Source organism: Parasteatoda tepidariorum, chromosome 6 (genome assembly GCF_982258835.1).
Source record: "Parasteatoda tepidariorum strain Cologne lab strain chromosome 6, Ptep-v5.0, whole genome shotgun sequence".
In the NCBI taxonomy this organism is placed as follows: domain Eukaryota; kingdom Metazoa; phylum Arthropoda; class Arachnida; order Araneae; family Theridiidae; genus Parasteatoda; species Parasteatoda tepidariorum.
Genome location: NC_141760.1, coordinates 59,441,901 through 59,464,069, shown reverse-complemented (window position 1 = coordinate 59,464,069; position 22,169 = coordinate 59,441,901). Strand labels below are relative to the sequence as shown.

The 22,169-nt window shown below is 27.7% G+C and overlaps 2 protein-coding genes across 10 annotated transcripts in view; one reads left to right on the top strand and one right to left on the bottom strand.

Annotated features, from left to right (window-relative positions):
• LOC107450414 (alkylglycerol monooxygenase) overlaps nucleotides 1-22,169 on the top strand; it is a 39,130-nt gene that overhangs the window by 14,266 nt on the left and 2,695 nt on the right. For all 5 annotated transcript variants that reach the window (XM_071178620.2, XM_043047366.3, XM_043047364.3 and 2 more), the window contains exons 3-11: nucleotides 386-513; nucleotides 737-888; nucleotides 5,559-5,662; nucleotides 7,452-7,547; nucleotides 8,636-8,702; nucleotides 8,777-8,922; nucleotides 10,308-10,442; nucleotides 14,117-14,233; nucleotides 16,211-16,293. In XM_071178620.2, coding sequence (XP_071034721.2) covers nucleotides 386-513; nucleotides 737-888; nucleotides 5,559-5,662; nucleotides 7,452-7,547; nucleotides 8,636-8,702; nucleotides 8,777-8,922; nucleotides 10,308-10,442; nucleotides 14,117-14,233; nucleotides 16,211-16,293 — 1,028 coding nt within the window. The remainder of the gene's footprint in view (nucleotides 1-385; nucleotides 514-736; nucleotides 889-5,558; nucleotides 5,663-7,451; nucleotides 7,548-8,635; nucleotides 8,703-8,776; nucleotides 8,923-10,307; nucleotides 10,443-14,116; nucleotides 14,234-16,210; nucleotides 16,294-22,169) is intronic.
• Nucleotides 6,285-22,169, bottom strand: part of LOC107455379 (uncharacterized) — a 48,679-nt gene continuing 32,794 nt past the window's right edge. For 3 of the 5 annotated variants that reach the window (XM_087165917.1, XM_087165918.1, XM_087165919.1), the window contains exon 9: nucleotides 15,257-15,497. In XM_087165917.1, coding sequence (XP_087022043.1) covers nucleotides 15,481-15,497 — 17 coding nt within the window. In that variant the 3' untranslated portion in view covers nucleotides 15,257-15,480. Of the gene's footprint in view, nucleotides 6,314-14,945; nucleotides 15,498-22,169 lie in introns of those variants that run through there. The other 2 variants (XM_087165916.1, XM_087165914.1) reach the window with 2 other exon arrangements.

The following is a 22,169-nucleotide window of genomic DNA, read 5'->3' as shown; positions in this document are numbered from 1 at the left end:
AATTTTAAAAAAGTAGGTATAGTGCGGCTTTGAGGAGAACTCCTCCAGACTAAAAATCTGGGACTGTTTGCAAGTATGGTAACAAGCGAGAGCACATTTCTAATGGGGGTGAAATGGAGGAAAGAAGGTGTTGACTGGTTTACTTACGACGTCGACGACCTATGCCAAGATTAAGACAAAACTATTCACCCTACACCCCTATTGGAAGTGTCTTTTCCTTGTAACCATAGTACCCGCCACGGCGCGAGACGGGTGTCTGGAGGAGTTCTCCTGATAGTCGCACTATAATGTTAATTCCGTTATTTTTCATAAATATTTACTTTATTAAAGTATTTAATTCGTTTTTGGTGGAGGTACACTTAATTATTTTTCTTCTCATTTTTAGGTCATACCCTTCTTCCTCACTCTCTTTATTTTGGAGCAAGTAATTTTGAGATATCAAAAGAAACCAACTTTGAGAGTGAATGATGCTGTTTCATCAATTACTCAAGGAGTTCTAGAAGAACTCAGCAAGTAAGTACATTAAATTGTATTCTAAAAACTATATAATAAAAGATATACCATTCTTATAATTTGCTCCTTTTACGTTTTCACTAACATTAATCTTGCTGCATGTATGAAAACTAAATAGAAAAAGGATGATAATCTTTAATATGTATTACCATTAAGAAATGTTAAAATTTTTCTTATCACCCATTCGTATATATTAGTCACATTTTATTATTTTTTTTTTCAGAATTTTTTTTCGTAGCTGGACGGTGGTCACTTATATTTATGTGTATAATAACTACAAAATTATTGCATTGCCTTGGAATTCATGGTGGACATGGTTTATTGCACTGACTGCTATTGATTTTCTTTATTACTGGGGGCACAGAGCGAGTCACGGTAAAAAAATTATTGCAATTTATCTTATTTATCAATCTTTTATTTTCTTTAAGAATTCTTATTCCCTATCAAAAAATCTGCACATAAGGGTTTCTTAACGCCTTATCAGATTTTTGACCAAAAAAAAAGCATTTTTTTTTTGTTGTTGCTGAAAATTAATATATGTTCTATTTTAAATTCGAAAATTATAAATATTTTTGTCAACAAACAGTTGTTTGCTTGACCTTATGGGGGGTGAAATATGTGCTGTCACGATCTTCAATTTTCCCTGCAATGTCCCCTAGTTTTGTCATAAAAAATACCCTACGATAACATATTTTTTTTAATATATTACTTTAACGTGTTTAAGATCAATATCTGCATAAAATAATTATAGAAATTATGTAAAAAAAATATTTTGGAAAATTATTTTAATACTAATGAAATTATTAAAAATAATTAAATAGTAATAATTAGTTTTAATACTAATGAAATAAAATAATTTTGATTCTAATGAAAGCGAAATTACAGAAAGTACAAAATGATATTGATTTTAATCGGAAAAAAAAGGAAAAGAAAATTCAACGAGGTTTTTATTGCTACTGAATGTTTTCTAATAATTTATTAAGAGCATTTTAAATATAAAAAATCATGACTATGCGTAGTTCGAATTATTTGCTATTTTGCTTATAGTAATGACAACGTAGCGTTTCATACGGATTCTGTGATTAAAAATCTAAATTAATTTCAAGTGATCTTTTGAATACAATTATTTGTGATCGGCATGTATTGATAAGACTACATTTTTCTGTGCTAAAATGCTTTAAAAAAAAAATATTGATTTTTGAAAATAGCTACATAAAAAGCTATCAAATACTGTCTGTGAAGATTTCATTTGTATACATGTTTCCGCTAAACTCGAAAGCCGTTAATTTGCACATCCAATCTACAAATTTACTATAGTAATTCGTCAAATTGCGTAATCAAGTATTTTTCGCATTTTACCTTTATAATGTGCACATTAACGACTTCCGTATCGTTAAAGTTCAACACTTTTTCTTATGATTGTATCGTTAGAAAAAGATCAGATACTTTGTTCATTGTTTGCTTGCATTGATTCTTTAGACATCGAAAATTAAACAAATAACATGTTAATTTCTTTAATTGATACAATATTTTATGCTGTTTAGTTCTTTGTATTGTAGTTTATATTGATTGATTATTGATTCTAAACAGCCCCCAAAATTATTGATAGTTTCAACATGATATTTATATATCGAAAATAAATGAATAACATAAATTTGAGAGTACAGACACGTTACTGTTGTTCCAGCAACGATATTATTTTCTTTATAAAGAGTGCCTTGATGATTTCACTATGTAGGAGGGCAATAAACTACAGTCAAACCCCGCTATAGTGAACCTTAAAGGGACCGACATTTTGGTTCACTATAACCGGGGGTTCACTATATCCGTTACACATGCAATTTAACTAATCATTCCCAAACTCCTCCCTTTTATTACACATCATTCAAGTAAATGACTTAAAAATATTATGTAGTAGTAAAAGATATGTTATTTTTCATTACTCTTCGTCTTGCGTACAAAAAAAAAAATTAGTATTTTTTAGGTGATGAGCAATCCTCAAAATCAGATATGAAAACATTTCCTGACTCTCAGATAATTTTTCCTGAATTTCTGTTATTCCGCTATTTAAACCTGTCTAATCTGCCATTCGAGCACATAAAAGTTGCCTCATAAAATCGCTTAGCAAATTCATGGACATTTGTCCAGATACTGGAAGATTGCGGCTTCTTCGAATGGTGAACCACTTCAGTAATGCTTCTTCAACATCCTTGTGGTCCGCTTTTCTCAACTTTTTTCTGCCATCGAAATTTTTTTCATGAGCAGAAATAATTAATTGCCTATTCTTCCATTTGTTACAAACTACAGATTTGGATAGTTTATATTCCCTGCAAATATCAACTTGATTGCATCCATTTTCAATTTTTCTGATTATGTCCATTTTATCATCAATGGAGAACGTTTTACGTTTACTGGTCGCCATAGTTAAATTTGAGACACTTGTTTGCAATTTTTTTTAACTGAACTGAGAGCAAAGAGGAGTTGAAATGAGGGCCTTATCAACACATGTAAGTGTCCATCCCTTTGACCAATTATGAATAATTACTCATTCAATCTGACAGAAAATGCATATTGATCCCACTGACACCTTATAGGTGCATCATCTGCCTGGGTTAGAAACATCTGCTTGGTTTGTTTAGAGATTGGAAAGTGAAATAAAAGAAGCAAACAAGAAAAAATGCTTATCGCTACATTCCCCTCTATAGTAGGTTTTAAACACTGGTATATGTATTTATTTTGAAGTAGAAATTTCAAACTTATTACAAAAAAAAAAAAATCAGTTGAAGGCAGAAAAAAGTTCATTATATCCAACTTCCTCACATTTTTGGTTCACTATATCCACAAAAAATAACATTATACGTGTATAGCAAGGCACGGGACCGAACATTTCGTTCACTATATCCGGGAGTTCACTATAGCGGGGTTTGACTGTATTTTGGAAACCAAACATATGTTGAGGAAGTGACTTATGGTTTAACCCTATGTCCATTATTCATCAGTTTCTTCCATTATGTAAGTGAAATGCAACCCGTGCATGCCTGAAGTAGTAAATAAGTCTTTGATTAGAGCATTATTTTAGATTTTAATTTCCCTGCAATATCAGAGTAATATAATTATATATTTCTCTCCAATATAATTAGAAGAAAAAAATGAAATCACTTTATTTCGTTGATTCGTTTGTAACAATATCTGATTCTTAAACTAGCAAAAAAAAAAAAAAAAAATTAAAAATTTTACTAATGCCTTAGTTTTTATCATTTTATTAAGTACTCCAATCGTTAAGAAGTCGAAGAAATAAATTTGGTATTCAAGTAACTAAGCCGCGTACTGACGGACAATAAGGAATAATATTTCTGCAGACTTAAAACGAACAACCTTTTTTTGGGTGAAATTTTAAATGATGCCAAATTTATAGAATTTACTACAGCAATTTCAATTATTAATAACGGAGAAAATAGTGATAAAAATAACATACTTGAAAATATTTCATGATTTAGATAAAAATATATTACGGATGAGTTAATTTCGTGGAGCCAATTTTTGGCATCTTCTGGTAAAAAACCAGTGAGTGCTATCGACGCTCTTTGCCTCTGTAATAAGTCACTTTTCCCTGGTATATTCACTTAATTGACCATAATGGCTACATTGCCAGTTATAACATTGAACGGTCATTTTTCACATTCATGATTTTAAAAACTCCATTTCACTAAACACGTTAAACGGTCTAGCTCTCACGTACAGTGCGAGAAAAAGAAAAATAACTGAATGCCCTGAATAACTTTTGATCTAACGATCGGATTTTTAAAGAAATGTATACAAGTGTACTTTTTCTGAAAAAGCCTACATTTTTTTCGACGAGTTTAAATTCCTAACCGGCAAAATATGAGGGGTGGCCGCAATCCGGAAAATAATAGTCCCAATAACTTGATCAGGAGAGCCGTCGAAAGTTTGGACTCTTATTATTTCTTGATTGTTGGAGTTAATTTTTCTTTTTGAGTATGCCTCAAGAACTTTTTGAAAGCGATTGGAAAATGCTTTGCACAATATTATAAAATTCGTTTATTCAACGGTAACTCAATTCAAATTTTTTTTTTAATAATTATTTATTATTATTTATATACAAATTTTTAAATACTTTTAAAGAATTAAATTTTATTTGGTAAAATGCACAATTTGCTTTAAATCGGTCGAATAGTTGCTGAGAAGTTGAATTTTAAAAAAGTCGTATCCTTAAAATTCGATTTCTCAGAAACCTTTCGACCTATTTAGTTTAAATTTTATACTTTGCCATATAAAATTAAATTCTTTATAACAATTTATAAAAAATAATAATAGTAAATAATTATATTAAAAATTATCTTTGGATAAACTAATTTTACTTGCAAAATTTTTTCGATTCGCTTAAAAAGTTATCCAGATATGGCGAAATACACAAAAAGAAAAATTAACATTAAGGGGTTCAAACTTTCAACCGCTCTCTTGACCAAACTATCGAGACCATATTTTCCAGATTGCGTAATTAAAATATCGTTTGACTAATTAATTAGCATGTTTGAGGTCACCCCTGTCATCATTAAGTTTGAGTACGTGGAAGTTCCGATCAGTAGATCAAAAGTTATTGAAGGCGTTCCATATTATTATGAAATTGCTGTTTCTGAATCTACTTCATGAAAAAATGGACTAAAGTTAAAAATTAAAGTATGGAATTTTTTCTTTATTTTTACTCAACCCATATCTTTTGTATTTTATCAATGTACATTAATAAATATTTTATTCGCTGCGTAATAAATTTAATTTATAAATGAAAAATAACTATCATTTTAAAGAATTTTTAAAAAAAATTATTTCAATAATATTGAAAATATTTTAGTGTTCATTATTCAGTAAAACTAAGATAATCAATTTTAACCCCCCCCCCCCTAGAATGATATTCTTGGTGCGCCACTGACTTTAACAGATCACCCTATAGATCTTGAACAGTTTTCTTTTTGCAAATTACTTAGTCTGTAGAATAACTGATTGTAGCATAACTTTTTCAATTTTAGAAATTAATTTTCTGTGGGCTGCTCATCAAGTTCATCATAGTTCTGAGGAATATAATTTATCGACGGCTTTAAGGCAATCTGTTTTCCAAGGCTACTTTCTATTGGTAAGAGAACTTTTACGTTTTGTTCTGGATGACCAATAATGTTCAAAATAAAATACATTCTTTTTAGGAATCAAAAACCTGGATTTTTGCGAAATTTGAGCCAGTAAAAAAGGAAATGTTAAAGATAAGCTTTCTACATAATTATTTGTCGCATATTTCAGTTTTTAGTATTTGATTAATGCATTTATTAAAAGTTTAAATGGCCATTAAAAAAAAAAGAGAGCGTTTAAAATGTTGGGTCAAAGCTTGCTTGAAACTACTTTAACCCAATATTTTCATTTCACTGAAATTAAATTTTGCTTTAAACATTTGCGCAAACTAAGAAAGAAAATCTGCCGCGAAGAAGTTACATTTTAAATTAAATGTCTTGATATTAATATACAATTCTAAATATAATTATAAGATTTTTTATTTTATTTTTCAAATTAATTTATAAAAAATAATATCTCATTCAGCACAATTCATCCGGTAGACGTCTAGAATTCGTCCACATGACGTCACGGATCAAATATCGATGTCTACTGGACGTTTTCTTATAGATTTTTTATGGATAATTCACAATTGCTTTAGTAGAGACGTCTTATAGATAACTATGGTAGGCGTAATGTGGATAGAACCATAAAACGCACGGAGGACCTTAGAAGACTACAGCTATAAAATAAAACGAGTCTTAGAAAGAATGTTTCGCATGACAAAAATTAAAAGTAGGATTGAATACATTGATGAATAAAACACATTTAATAAATACTATTTTCACTTATTTACTATGCATAAGTATATAGTTATAAGTCATGGACAAATTTTATAGCTATATGGTGAGTTTCATTGTTACAACGTAGCCCTGAAAAAATAAATTTCACCCTATGTTCAGTAAAATATAAAAATATTCTCACTACGTTTTTATTAACATTTGATTTCGTGTTTATGACGATTTGATTTTACGGTTGAAATTCCGCCCTCTTTCCGGATTGCTTGAATGCTCTAACTGCACCTTTGTGTCTGACGACATTAAAAGTTTCAATCGTCTCTAGACTGCCACAGGCTGCATGTATTATGACTTTATCGCCAATCAGAATTCCGACCTGATTTTGGAAGCTTAAATTTTAACTGCACCTCTGTGCCTGACGATAATACTAATTCAGTCGTATTCTGGCCGTTACAAGCAGCATTTATTTTCATTTTATAATTAAAATTTATTTGACAATGAAAAATTTGGCATTTTTTTTTTTTTTTTTTGGATAGCCAGAGAGCACAAAACTTCTGAGTGCCTAAAGACAAACTAGGTTCAATCAAAATTGCGTCGATAACAGCTTCAAGAGGAGCTGTATATACCTACATTCTCTCTCTTAACTTAATTGTTCTTTCCAGTTACTAATTCCAAATTAATGCCATTCGTTTTGTACGTCAATCTTATTTTAGAGTGTTTCCTCGAATCAGATAAAACCGCCATTTAACGAAACTAATATTCACAGTTCACCGCTAGTATAATAAAGTTCTTTTCTTTTTCTATATATATATAAAAAAAAAACTTTTGATTTATATATTATTGTTTCTTTGAAAAACACTCCCTAACTTAGCTTATTTTTCCTATCACTGATATAACATTGGTTTCGTAACTGTTTTAATTTGATATTTGTCTAGTTTTTTTTTAAATAACGAAGATTTTTATTATTATTATTTGTCATTCAGAATCAATAAACTGTGTACTTAATTTTTTTTTTACGTTTCTGATGTGTATTTGAAAATTTTTCTTTTTCTTCTTTAATGTGAATTTTTCAATGTATTCTAGTTTTTCTATGTGCCATTGGCTCTAGCAATACCTCCAAGTATTTACCTAGTCCACACAGAATTAAACCTACTGTATCAGTTTTGGATACACACTGAAGTAAGTTAATAATGTTTAATGCCTCTCTTAAGGATTTAGAAATATAATCAATAGTGCTGTACAGCGTTATTTTTCAATGCAATTAATTTACATTATTTTCACAGCAATCAATATCCTTGTTAATCAAATTAAATTTATCAAAACTCACAATATTATTGAAAACAGCAATTATATTGAAAACGATATAATTAACAATAATAATAATTTATCAACAATGATATTGAAAACTATATTTATTGTTATTGATAACGCTCCTGTTACCATCGCATTAAAAATTTATCGTTCTTGATTATTACTGTGGTGTTACCGTATTTTATAATTCTCGTTATCGAGACCACAGACAGCGTTATTGTTGATAATAATCATGATATTATTATAGTCGATAACTATGGTTCATCCGATATTCATCGTGAGATATATTACAATAAATTGTAAAAAGCAGCGGAGGATCAAAGTAAAAAGCGTTCGTTTTCCAATGAGGTGAACTTGATTCGAATTCCAGAGATGGCTGGTTGATACGAATTCCACACCAGGCTGGCACCGACCCCAAAGCACAGTGCTGACGCAAAATATTCTCAGTGGTAGACGGATCGTGGGTTAAACATATTTTACATCACTATTTTGTATTAATTTAGGTCAAAATAAGTGAAAAATATTATACGTAGCATTTTAATAATATATTTTTATGAAATACAGCGTGTAACACTGTTGTCTTTTTCTGCGTCATAGGCAAAATCTTCTAAACGAGACTCACTTCCAAACAAAATTTTTTTTAAATTCACACTTATTTAGATCTAAGAGAAACAATTATTCATCATTGAAATTTCTTTAATTTATCAAATCAATTATTGATAAATTTTTGAATGTGCATGAAGAAATGTATTTTTTCAAACTACTTTTTTCGGATTTTATATTTTAGTACAAATATAATTCCGATAATTTGACAGAATTTTTTTAGTAACTGTTTTTTATTATAATTAAAAAATACCAAATTATATTTTTAGTTGTAATTAGAGCGTCAGAAAAGAAATAGATAAAATAGACACCGGTGTCTCAATTCATCAGCTAATTTTTTCTTTTTCTTATAGACTATAGATTCCTTAGGTCCTTTAGAATATATATTCAATACTGCAAGTCACCACAGAGTACACCATGGTAAGAAAATTAAACATTTGCAAAAATAAATTTTAAATGTAATTTCTTTCTGACTGATAAATCATGTTCCTTAGGAAGAAACAGATACTGCATCGACAAAAACTATGGTGGTACTCTTATAATATGGGATCGAATGTTTGGAACATTTGAACCTGAAGGAGAGAAAGTGGTCTATGGATTAACGCATCCCATAAATACATTTGAACCGATCTATATACAGGTAGGAAATAGTTGTTGTTCCTATACTCTAAATATGTGCAATATTTGACCATAATAAAGGTATTAAATAATCTCCCATAAATACATTTGAACCGATCTATATACAGGTAGGAAATAGTTGTTGTTCCTATACTCTAAATATGTGCAATATTTGACCATAATAAAGGTATTAAATAATCTCCCATAAATACATTTGAACCGATCTATATACAGGTAGGAAATAGTTGTTGTTCCTATACTCTAAATATGTGCAATATTTGACCATAATAAAGGTATTAAATAATCTCCCATAAATACATTTGAACCGATCTATATACAGGTAGGAAATAGTTGTTGTTCCTATACTCTAAATATGTGCAATATTTGACCATAATAAAGGTATTAAATAATCTCTCATAAATACATTTGAACCGATCTATATACAGGTAGGAAATAGTTGTTCCTATACTCTAAATATGTGCAATATTTGACCATAATAAAGGTATTAAATAATCTCCCATAAATACATTTGAACCGATCTATATACAGGTAGGAAATAGTTGTTGTTCCTATACTCTAAATAGGTGCAATATTTGACCATAATAAAGGTATTAAATAATCTATCTTGGGCATAAATTCAATTTTGACAATACCAAAATGATTTCTACCTCAGACACATCAGTTCATTTTGATGCCGATTCCCTTGTTAACGAGATTAGTTACTCACCAACTATCCATTGAGCATGGAATGCCCACTGCAGTTCTTCTTCTTTTTTTTTTCTTTCTCTCTCAGCTACTGTGGTTTTTTCTAGTTTTGTTTCACATTTTTATTTTTTCCATTTTCTGTTAGAAACTTAATGTTTTTATTTCGAATCACTTTTGTTTCGTCTCATTCCTGTCTGAGAAGACTTGAAAATGGCCACTTATTTTTGAGCGTCTGAAACATGTCGACTGTTATTTCCAATTTGTAATTTTTTGAAGCAGATGAATTTTGAAGTTTAATAACATAAACTTCAAAAGTAGTAGTAGTATCAAGTAACATAACAAAGGCATTTAGAATCATGCTTTTAAACAAATTAGTTGTAATCATAATAACGTGTTAATTTGAACCACATTTCAGTAAAAGAATTGTGTAATTGAATTTTCAAACATAGTTCAACTTTGGCACTTTTTCAATGTTGCGCAGCAATGTTGCTACAATCTTAATATAAAGATGCAACATCCAATATATTTTAACAGTGTACCCATTCCTATTTTTTCAACTAATTAATTCAAAATAAATGTTCATAATATGCACATCGAAACACTTCTTTGAAGAAAGTAATTTTTTAATTATCATAATTAAAAATAATTTTTTTAGCTTGGTATCTCATCACAAGATACTTTAACTCTATGTTTTATTTATAGTTGTGTCATTTTCTTCATATATGGAGGACTTTCTGGATTACTGAAGGTTTTCGGAACAAGCTCTCTGTCATATTCAAAGGTCCTGGATGGGCACCTGGACTACCTTGGCATGGACAAATCGAAGATATACCTGATGTAAGAGTGTAATTATATTTTGATAATATTTAAGCTCTTCAGACTAATTTAGGTAAAATGATTTCACGAATCATTTAAGAAGAATCATCATTCTTGGTCTTTTTCATAATTTAAAAAGTTAGTTTCTAAAAACTGACTAAAAATGTGAAAGATGAATATTAATACAGTACAGAACCCATTATCCGGAAATCAAAAAACCGGAAAGCCCAAAAAACCGGAACGAAATTCAAGAAATTTTACCGTCATTTTTTAAAAAAAAATGTTTTTTTCCTCATAAGATTTTAGGATTTTTCTTTCTTTTTTGAAAGTTGTTTACCTTACCATCATTTTGGAAATAATCATTAGTGCATTACTTCATCGTTTTTTCTTCTTTTTAAAATTATTTCCAATTTTTTTTTTTTAGTTGGGTTTAACAATAAAAAAAACGGCTTTTTGTAGCGATTCAGAAAACCGGAAAAATCAGTTATCCGGAATAGCGATGGTAACGATCGTTCCGGATAATCGGTTCCCTACTGTAATATGTTTTTATGCATACCTTTGTTATAATAAGCCTGATTTTGTGTTAACAGGGATGAGATTAGCCAAAAGGCAAAAAAGCTGAATTTCCACGATAGTAAATTTTACGCAAGCGCAACCCTTTAATAATAAATTCCAGACAGTTTAAGGTAATAAATAATGTGTTGACACACAACTGTGTACTAATCTATTATTATATAAATGATTACATTGCTACCTAACATTTAGAGAAAATAAAAATTACCAATTTAAAAAATAAAGCTGGAAATTATATTTTTCCTCAGTTCACATAAGAGACAATTATTACTTGAAAAACTACCTGGTTTAGCAAATTAAAACTACTCAGAATATACATTAATATTTCATTTCTTTTAATAAATACTGTTATGTGATTTATAGCAAGTATATCAGTAATATTACTTTTTAAATTATATTGGAAAAAAAAAACTTTACCAATGGACCGAATCATTATGTTCATATTATAGTCTAATCTAACTAGAGCCCTCTGAAACATATCAATAACAGTGAAGTAGAAATACTATATAGTAACTCCTTAACATACAAAAATTGCTATTTTAGTTTGAAAAATTACATGACAGTCAGCAACTGTTTAGATAATTGTTTTTTTATTTGATAGGAATTTTGCATTTTATAGCATAAATAACAGCAATTAGAAATAAAATTTTGATGGTGAGTTAATTAACTCTTTTTCCAAAAAAAAAATTAAATTAAATCCCTTTTTAAGTGATTGCTTTTGTTTGCTATATCTTTTATGTTTGCTATATTTAGTCATTAGTCCATCTTCAAACATCTTGTGACAAATCCTATTTTTTCTTCTTTGCAAGCACAGAATGTAAGTTTCGAATATATTCCCTTCCAGTTTCTCTGATGTTGCAACACTTACATATACTAATAATCGTCGTTAGAAAGACAGTCACCTTTTTAGTAACTAATTAAAAAAAATATTTACTTCTTACAAGAATCGCGATAGTTGATCTTAAAATTGCGTGAATATGAATAACAAATATGGATTTTGAAATCACATGAATATGAAACTAGATATACGATTTTGAAAATGAGAAAATACAAACTGGGATATAGAATTTTTAAAATGCGTCAATACAAATCATGATTCATAATTTTTAGATCACTTAAATACGAATCATGATGCTTAATTTTTAGATTGCATAAATAAGAATTATGATGCATAATTTTTAGAATGCGTGAATGCGAATCCCAATGCCTTATTTTAAAATCGAAATAAATACGAATCGATTTTATATAAATACGAAAATCAATGTTTGATATTATAAACCGCATGAGCAAATCAAGACATTGAATTTTAAACTTGCGTGAATACGAATCGCTACATAGGGGTTTAAAAAGGCGTAAATACGAATCACAATATCGTATTTTTTAATCTCGTAAATAAGAATCGCAACGTACAATATTCAAATCGCGAGAATAAGAATCGCAACACGTAAATATGAAAAGCTATGTTTGATATTAAAATCGTGTGAATAAGAATCGAGATATTAGCGGATTCCAGGCTTGGGACCTCTAAAAGGCTTGTCAGAAGCAGCGTCGTTTGAACTACGAAAATCGGATCTATCTGGAGTGCGGGTAAAAAATTCGGAAAATCTTATCTGCTGCGAGTAAAAGGGGGGGGGGGGGAATAGCTAAAATAGGCAAAAACGAGAAAGGATTGGTAGCTATGTAGTTTGAATTTTCTGTTTCTCTTTGAAAATCGGTGAATTTTCTGAAAAAGCGAAATACTTATGAAAAAAAAAAGGTGAAATTTTTAGAAAATCTGAATTTTTGATAAAAAAAAAAGCTGAAATTTAAGAGATAAAAGTAAAAAAAGCGGAAATCCGCTAAAAAGCGGAAAAATCTCATCCCTGTGTTAACCATTAGGGTACGCTTTAATATTTTCAATCAAACGTTCTAGTAAAAAAAAAAAAAAATCACTGTGATTACATATTTACGAAAGTTCTTAATTAAATTGAAAAATATTTAGATACTCAGAAACCTTAGGCCCACGATGGGCCTAAAGTTTCTTTTCTTGAGTGCTTGACGAGAGAAATATAAATTTTAATGTAAATGTACATTTTTTTAGTTTTAGAGTTAAAAATTATATGTATATATATATATGAATAAATGAAATGTAACATAATGGTTTTCTAAAATCTATATAATAATTCTTTTTATTTTATTTACAACTGAAAAGCTAATTGGAAGAAGCAATTAAGTCACATTTTCACAAATATTAAATTAGCTTTAAACTTTAAACGTTACTTGTTTTTTTTTATTTTGTTCAATCTTTGTTTTTAACATAACTTTGAAGACATAACTCATAAAAAATGTTTTTGGAAAAGGGTTGGGTTATTTGATCTTAACTCTTTTTTTTAAAAGGATTTTTGTGCGTAGCATCTGCTTGTTTTCACGGAAGATTTTTAATGTTTTTTTAATTAATGTAATTTTGTTTAAAAGTTAAAATAAATATAAACATATTTAGGCTTATATTCACGAAATAAAAATTTTAGCAATCTCAATTTGGAAGAAACGGACATGAAGTTTTTATTTAGATATGATTTATATATTTTATCGAGAAGCGATTCAGAGACAGCGTGAGCTAACATTTGAAGAGTAGATGTTTTATAAGTATTTTTCGCTTCATTGGCAATAATTTGTTGATTAATTGATTTAAAAATAGTTCTTTTACTATGATTTTTTGAAGCGTTTTCGCCAAGGAAAATAAAAAACCACTGTTTAGGTACCTTGTACTTGAAGTTATAATTTTAAACTCTATATGCTATTTTGTTCTTAAGAATTATCCACCAAAAAGAACAGATAACTAAAGATAGAGCGAACAGATAACTAAAATATAATAAATGTTATTAAACTTTTTAAAAATTGCCAATTTGGTGACATTTTCCTACCTAGATGAAAATTATCAAATACAATGCAGCATCAGAGTAAGTTTTTAAATATTAAGAAATACTACTACAAACACTTTTTATTTTCTTAAAACTTTTCATGGTGGATAAAGAATATGTAAGATAAATATAGTGTTCAATATTTTTATTTCATATCTTTTAAGAGATTATTCAGACATGTATATTTGAATTAATTTTTTCTTTAATATTGTTAATTTGAAGGTAAAAGCACCAATGGAGAAGTATGATCCACAAATTCCTATGTGGTGTAAATTGTATCTTGTTCTACATTTTGTAATTCTAAATCTGGGTTATGTTGCAGTATCACATATGCATCAGGTAATATAAAAACTATAAGTTAATTGCATTTTAATTACATTGTAAAACTAACACAATTGAGTAGCTAACATTTTGCATATAGATCTGTTACTGAACTTTTTCTTCCTATACAGAATTTTTTAATACAAAAGTTTTATTTTTAAAAAAATAAAAATATATACAAAATCGCTTTTTAAAAACTAAATTATATTTATAAGTAATTAAGTGCATAAAAATGTTTTTGAAAACCTAAAAATATAACTTTAATTAAATTTATGGATTTACTCAAAAGATGTTCATAACTTAAAATAAATAATAACATTTAATTTTAATTATAATATCTCAAACATCATCAATAGTATCTCATGCAATTATTTGATAACTTTTTTGCAAAAATATCTGAAATCAGTTAGCATCATTTTTATAATAATCATAAGTCAGGCAATAGCTGATTATATCATAATCAGCCATTACAAGAGAAATATCATAATCATGATGCAATAGCTGATTAGAGAAATGAGAAAAGGGAAGCAATCATTAATCATCCTCTATTTTAAAGTATTTAAACGTGAAGTGTAAAACACATTAATAAGTCCATTTAATTTTTGATTTGAAAGATATTTTAAAGCAGGGTTTGTTGATTTAAATCAATTGATTTTTTAAAAAAAATCATTGATTTAAATCAATTGATTTTTTTAATGTATATATTGATTTTAAAAGTTAAAAAACAGTCTTTTAAATAATTGATACTTTTATTATTTTCTTTTCTTCGTTTTAAAATTTATTTTAAATACATTGTTGCATTAATTAATTTCAGTTAACGGAATTTCTTTCTTTCTGGGGTTTCCAACACATTTGAAATAATATTTTTTAAAATCTGTTTTGATTCTTGAGATTGAAAGTACAGATTAAAGTTAACATTTAATGCTGTCATAATATAAACTTGCATAGTCGTAGAAAATAATTAATAAACATGAATTTTTTTTAAAAAAATGCAAATGTTAATTAAAATTCTACCTTTTGATTTAAAAATTAAAATTTACATTATATTTTATTGGTGGAAAATGTATATTTCTAAAGCTGGAGGTTATATTAAAAAGAAATTACCCTAAAATGCAAAAAATAGAAGAAAAAAAAGGCTGGTGAATTCAGATATTTTTTTCCTGATATAATGTCATTCTTCCCTTTCTAACTCTTTCAAAGTCTATTTGAAGCAGTAGGGTTATTAACTGCTTTTCTCTCTCCGCATAATATGTTCACAGTATCTTTTACATCATCAAATTTTCTATAAAGAAATTTTGTGAAAAAAAATTCCAATGAGTACATGATTTTAAAAATTTTTTTTTTTTAGCTTAACTTATATATTTTGATATAGGATTAAAAATGAATATTTTAATATAAAAATATAAAGATAAAATTTTTATTTATTTTTTGATGAATGACTACATTTATAAACACAATCTGAACATTGATTTTGTCATTTTAAAAATCAAGAGGGGAAAAAAAAGTAAATCACAATTTTAATTTAAAATTATGGTTTGTTAGTTGAAACCTTGTTTTAGGATTCTTTAAATTCTCAATTTCATTTTGTTTAAATTTATCATGCATTTGTTTCAAAATGGTTGCTATGCATTCAAAGCTATGTACTGTAATAAAAATTATTTTAGTAAGTTTAAGTTTCTAAAATATTGTTATAATAAAGTTTTATTATTATTTTAATTTTGTTTAAGCATTTATAAAGTTTTTTTAATCATAAATTAAAGTTCTTACATTGTATTTAAACAAAATAAAAAATAAAATCTGATTCCTTTGATATTTTTTAAAAAAATCAAAAAAATCATGAACCCTGTTTTCATATGTACATTCTTTTTTTATTACAGACATTTTGTCATAAAATTATTTTGGTGTGGGGGATTTAGTTTCCATATACAACTATCAAGCTATAAGTCTTAGTTTCAATTGCAGAAAGTAATCTTTGTTTTATTTTTCTCTCAACAGGATTTGCCAACTTCAGTAGTTGTGGGTGTGATAGTTTTTGAAATATTTTCTCTGTCTAATTTAGGAATGTTAAGTGATGCTAGGTATGTATATGTTTTTTAAAATGATAATATTTTATCCATGACTTAAGATATTCACTTACAAATAGCTTCACCTACAGTTGCAAAAGTAGTGTGTACAGTCCGCAAAAAAAAAACGAATCACCCTGAATAACTTTCGTTCTAATGATCGGATTTTCACGAACTAAGTGTTAATCTTAATGGTTCCTGGGGGTGACCTCAAATATGCTAATTAATTAGTGCTAACTATTAATTAAGTTACGAAATCAGACACAAAAACGTACTTTCTCTGAATAAACATGCATTTTTTTTTTACATATTTGGATTTCTTATCTTCAAAATATAGGGGGTAGCCGCAATCTGGGAAATGTGGTCCTCATAGTTTGGTCAGGAGAGCGATTCAAAGTTCGTACCCCTTAATGTTAATTTCGCTTTTTGCGTTTTCAGTCATATTTTCAAAACTAATGAAGCAATTCAAAAAAAATTGCACCCACTCATAAAACTCATTTACCCAAAGATAATTTCATGCGAAAAATAATTTTTAATAATTATTTATTATTTTTTATTATTTAATTAAAGTGAGGATGAAAAAAAGTTGAATTATAAGGTATGAATTTTTTTATACCATTTTAATCAACATATTTTTCAATTAACCATTAATCAACATAATTTCAATATTTTATTTATTAGAAGCTGAGAAAAATTAAAATTAATTATTTTTAAAAAAATAATTTGGCGACAATAAAGAAATAACTAATTGAGGCGATTAATATTACCATTGGTTATACCATTTTAATCAACATAATTTCAATATTTTATTTATTAGAAGCTGAGAAAAATTAAAATTAATTATTTTTAAAAAAATAATTTGGCGACAATAAAGAAATAACTAATTGGGGCGATTAATATTAAAATGTGATAAACTTGGGAGGAACTTGACTTCGCGCGCGGAGCGTAAAATTTCATTCATATTTTTTTCGCTAATAATTGTTTGCTAATCTTTTTATTTTTATTTCTTTCACACTATAAAATACGATGTTTCTTTTTTAGTCATTTAATAATTTATTTGCAATTTAGTAAAGAATTTTGAATAAAAAACACTTTATTCAACAAATGTCTAGTTTTAAAAAAGCGTGCTAAAAAAGCGTGAAAAAATATCGCATTTCAGTGATAGAATACACCAGATTGTGCTTATTTAATGTGATTATTTTTTATTTTTTTTATTTTGTTTTTCAATAACTGATACAATTTCAATAATATACATACGTATGCATAGATTTGGAATAATATATTTATCAATTCCTTGAATATATATTTTATAAATATTAATAAAAATACGTAGTCAACATTTTTAAACATCTCTCACAACATCGCAAATTTCTCAACATTTTATAGGGTAAACTAACTAATGAAGGAACACTTAAGCTTAGCTTGCCTTTAAAAAAAACTTATAAAAATTTCAAAATTTGTAATTTTAGCTAAATGATGGTTTCGACATGTTTGTTATTAAATGCAAATTATGTAAAAAAAGTTAGATAACTTACATAATATTGTTTTAAGCTTTTGGTGGTTTAAATAATAAGTAGTAAGATGACCAAGTGAAGGAACAGTTCTTACCAGTGAATAAACACTAAATTTTCCAGAGAATGAACACTTAATTTTGATAATGTTTGATGCTCGTTAGGAATCCATAGGCCACACAAATGTCTAAAAACAAGATTTTTCTTGGAATTACGACATATAACCATAGTTAATGTGGAAAATTTTACTTTTTTTTCAATCATGGAATGGAAAGTAAAATATGTTTGAATACATAATTTTAAAAAAATGTTTTTCATTTTTTTCTCACACTTTAATAGTCCGTTCTAAATTATGAATGTTTATCATTGTGTAATCTGATGATGTTTTTATTATTATTATAATTCGATCATTTTTTTGTTTAATCTTTTCCTCATATTTTTTAAGCTTTTTTTAAATCTTTTTAAGTATTTTTTTTCTCTTCGTCATGAGTAATTTATTTCTTTTTCTTTTGATTTAACCTTCCTCTTTTTTCCAAATTTTTGGCCAATGTAAATGTATCTTCGAAATTTCTTTTGATTTTCCAGTTCCATTTCCAGAATTCCTCACTGGATAATAAATGAGAAAAAGGAGTTTCGAAGTTTGAGTAAAACCCATCTCTCATTGACTTATATCTAGTAGTTACTTATGAAACCAATCGTTTTTGCAACTAACAATGCCTCAAGAGGACTTATCCCAAAATCGGTTTTCAAGATACTTTCATTATTAATGTTAGTTGTCTCAGCTTCAGAGCCAAAATTTGATTATACAATTGTTCTTTTTGAAATAAATTCTTCAATATTGAGAAAAGCGCAGGTTATTGGATATGTGGGAGATTAAACTTTTCTGTCAATGTTCCTTTAAAAATTTGCAACATAACTTGTAAGATTTCCTTCTCAAGCTTCTGAAGAAATAGCGCATCGTTACTCTCGAAGCATGTGTTTTGTTGATAAGTTGTCTTGCTCATTAACTCTTGGTGTCTGTTTTGCATGCATTTGTTACAGTCAACGTTTTCTACATCGAATGAAAAAATATCGCATTTCATAAAAGCATTTTAACTTCATCAGTTGATGCCTCAAATCTTATTTAAAAATGGATGTAAAATTTTCTAGACATATTGTTTTACAATTCTTTTGTTTTCAAGATCTAACGAGATTTCCAAGAATTACGTAGAAAACTAAACCAGAAAATTTGTTTTGAGGAACAAAACTTGCTCCGTTTCAAATTGATATGAGATTTATACCTATCCAGAAGAAGCAAAATTAGGAATTTGATTGCATTTTTAATTAGCCATGTGTAGAAACATTTGCAATATATTTGTAAAATGTTGCTGCGGTCATCGTTTCATTTCAAGAATAGCTTTTTCCAATGAAATATGTAGCAGGGACTGATTCTGTAATATCTCCACGAATTCTTCTGTAAGGAAAAACTACCAATGGAGGTACTTTTTCTTTCCTAGGTACTTTAGAATATAAATCCTTATAATTTTTAAGGCCGCAGATTTTTCCCGTTTAAGGGCTGTATTCAACTCTTGTTTCATTCGCATTGTAAATGCAATCACTTTGTAAAAGGATGCCAGGGCTACTTCCCTCCTAAAGATTCTCCGAAGTTCTTAAAACCAGTATTTCGAATATTATTCTCTAAGGGAAGATTTGCCTTTTAAAATTATCTTCGCATTGCACTGAGTTATCGGTGGATGTCACCTTAAAAAAACTTCATCCATTTTTCACCTAGATAATTGTCTTTAAATGGATTTTTCCTACCAGTTCCCGTTAGGACATTAAAGACGGCAATAGGATAATAATTTAGCTAATTATTGGCACAAAATCCTGCAAAGATTCCATTCAAGCTTTTATTATTATATTTAGTTAATAAACATAGTTTATTAAGGAGTCTAAGGTATGATGTAATAACTAATCACTACATTTATAAAGATAAATAATAAATTAATTATTATTATAATTCTTTAAATAAATTTAGCAATTAAATTTGCATATTTAAATGAAATAGTTATAGGAACTATTCATACAACATTTAACTGAATTTTAGGAGTCCTCTATGTCGCTGAACTACTAATTATCGAAGTAAAATCATATTTCACACATACTATTCATTCACTGGGAAATCTATTCTCAGTGAAGGAACATGCCTGTTCCTTCACCGGTTAGAAGTTGTTTTTTTTATTTTTAACATAATTTTGATTTATAATATGACAAAAGGTACAAGAAAATTAAAATTTTTCTTTTATTTTCATTAACTTGAAAAAATCCCAGTAAAGGAACACTTGTTTATACATTGGTTTTTCATCGTTCTGTAATTCAGTTAATAAACACCCCCTAATCTCAGTACTTGCTTATGTTATGATGCTTAAAATAAATAAAACGTAACTTCAATGACCATATTTTGAATTCTTTTTTTCACAATGAAAAGAAAAAGCATTATTATATGCAATTAATTGTAGTTTAAACGGATAACAACAAACACTGACCTTATAATTTTGTCAAAGAAACAAGGCGTTGAACAGATACTAACAAATTCAAAACTTTTTCCAGAGAAGACTCAAAGACCAGATAACTAAATGCATTGTTAAAGGACTTCCTATTTAAGGACTTCCTATTATTCCATTGTTAAAGGACTTAGTAAGCTACTCTTACCAATCAATCTAAATTAAAACGTTTAAAATCTTATTTCTAAGAAATATCTATGAAATGCTCCTTCACTTGTTGGTTTACCCTATATCATCCTAATCTTAAAAGAAATTTCCGGAAGTGTATCGCAGAACTATTTTACCAACTATTTAATAAAATTTTAACATTTTAAAATTCTTATTCTTTTCCATTTTACGTTTATTATTTCTGCATTAATATACTAATAATTTTTTTAGAACTTTAATTTAGATTTTCTTTAATTTAGGTTTCCTTTTCAAATTATAGTCAAGTTTTTTTTAAAGAATTATTGTCTGCTAGCTAAGAATAAAACCTTGTTAAGAAATTAAAAACATTCAGTTGTTTAAAATTATTTAATGCAAAACAGCTGATTATTTACTTAGCATACTATTTTTTTGAAAAAAGAATATAAATTATTGATTGTCTTTTTTTTTGTTTTGTTTCTTGTGACTTCAATTTAGATTATCTAAAATAGTGTTGATGTTTTATAAGTCACTACAAAGAGGATAAAGATACCGAACATAAAAATCTGTGGAATACGTAGCCAATTTTTTTAGTGTCTTAAAATATCTCAGTATCTTAAATGTCGTCCTACTATCTTAGTTGTGAAATTAAATTTTTAATTATCCGACCACGTGTGATTCACTAATTATTTCATTATATCTTTTACTCTTTATGATACCAAGTAGATTTTTTTCTGATAATATACTAAACTATTTAGTTTAATTTTTTACTTTAGCATGATTTCTAAGATATAATTGTAGTATAATTTGTTATCAGGAAAATGCCTTATTTTGCTAATCAGGAAATACTAAAAATTGAAATTTGTAAGGATTCCGAAGCTGTGCACACAATACACAATTTCCGACCTTATTTTAATAAATAAAAATTTAAAAAAAAACGTGGCAAGTAGGCTAACATACTTTTTACAGAAACTGTGAAAACTAATTTTTCCTATATTTCGTCAAAAGAGGATAAGAATGATATTGCTCCAAGGGACCTACTCAATAATTTCGCTATTTCCAGAATGAAATCTGTTTGATCGAAACATATTATTCCTTGAAAATTACATGAGGGAAAAATTAACTTTTATCATTTATCTAAGCTTATTCCATTTATTTAATGATAGCGGTATTAAGGTTAAGGATATGCGTCGGAAGCTCCGTTTATTATTATACTATAAATGCATTAAATCATGTAGCTTGAATAATTTATTTTAAGTAAATTATTTAATAATTTTAAGCAAATAAGGGTGTAAAATTAAACTCGATCGAAATACTCCGAAAGTATACCCAGAAATATATGTAGAATAAACTTTGGAATCGATATATAAAAAATACCTTTTCAAACAACTTCGAGTAGGACGGAAACGCTAACTTGTTTAAAAAAGTTGTCCTTGTTACTATTTAATTTCGATTCCTGGTACTAGGGGACATTCCATTTTCACATTCGACTTTTGAAATTTCAATTGTAAACGGAATTTTTTTATGACCCTAAACTAAAATTTTAAGGCTTGCAGCAAAAAAAAAAAAATTTTTTTTTTTACTGCATTAATTTTTTTCCAAAGTAGTGAATTATTATTTTTTCAATCTAAGAACCTGTGCCTATAACATATGTAAAACTTATTTTAATATCGAGTGAAATAATTTAATATGTTGTGTAACTAAATGGATAATC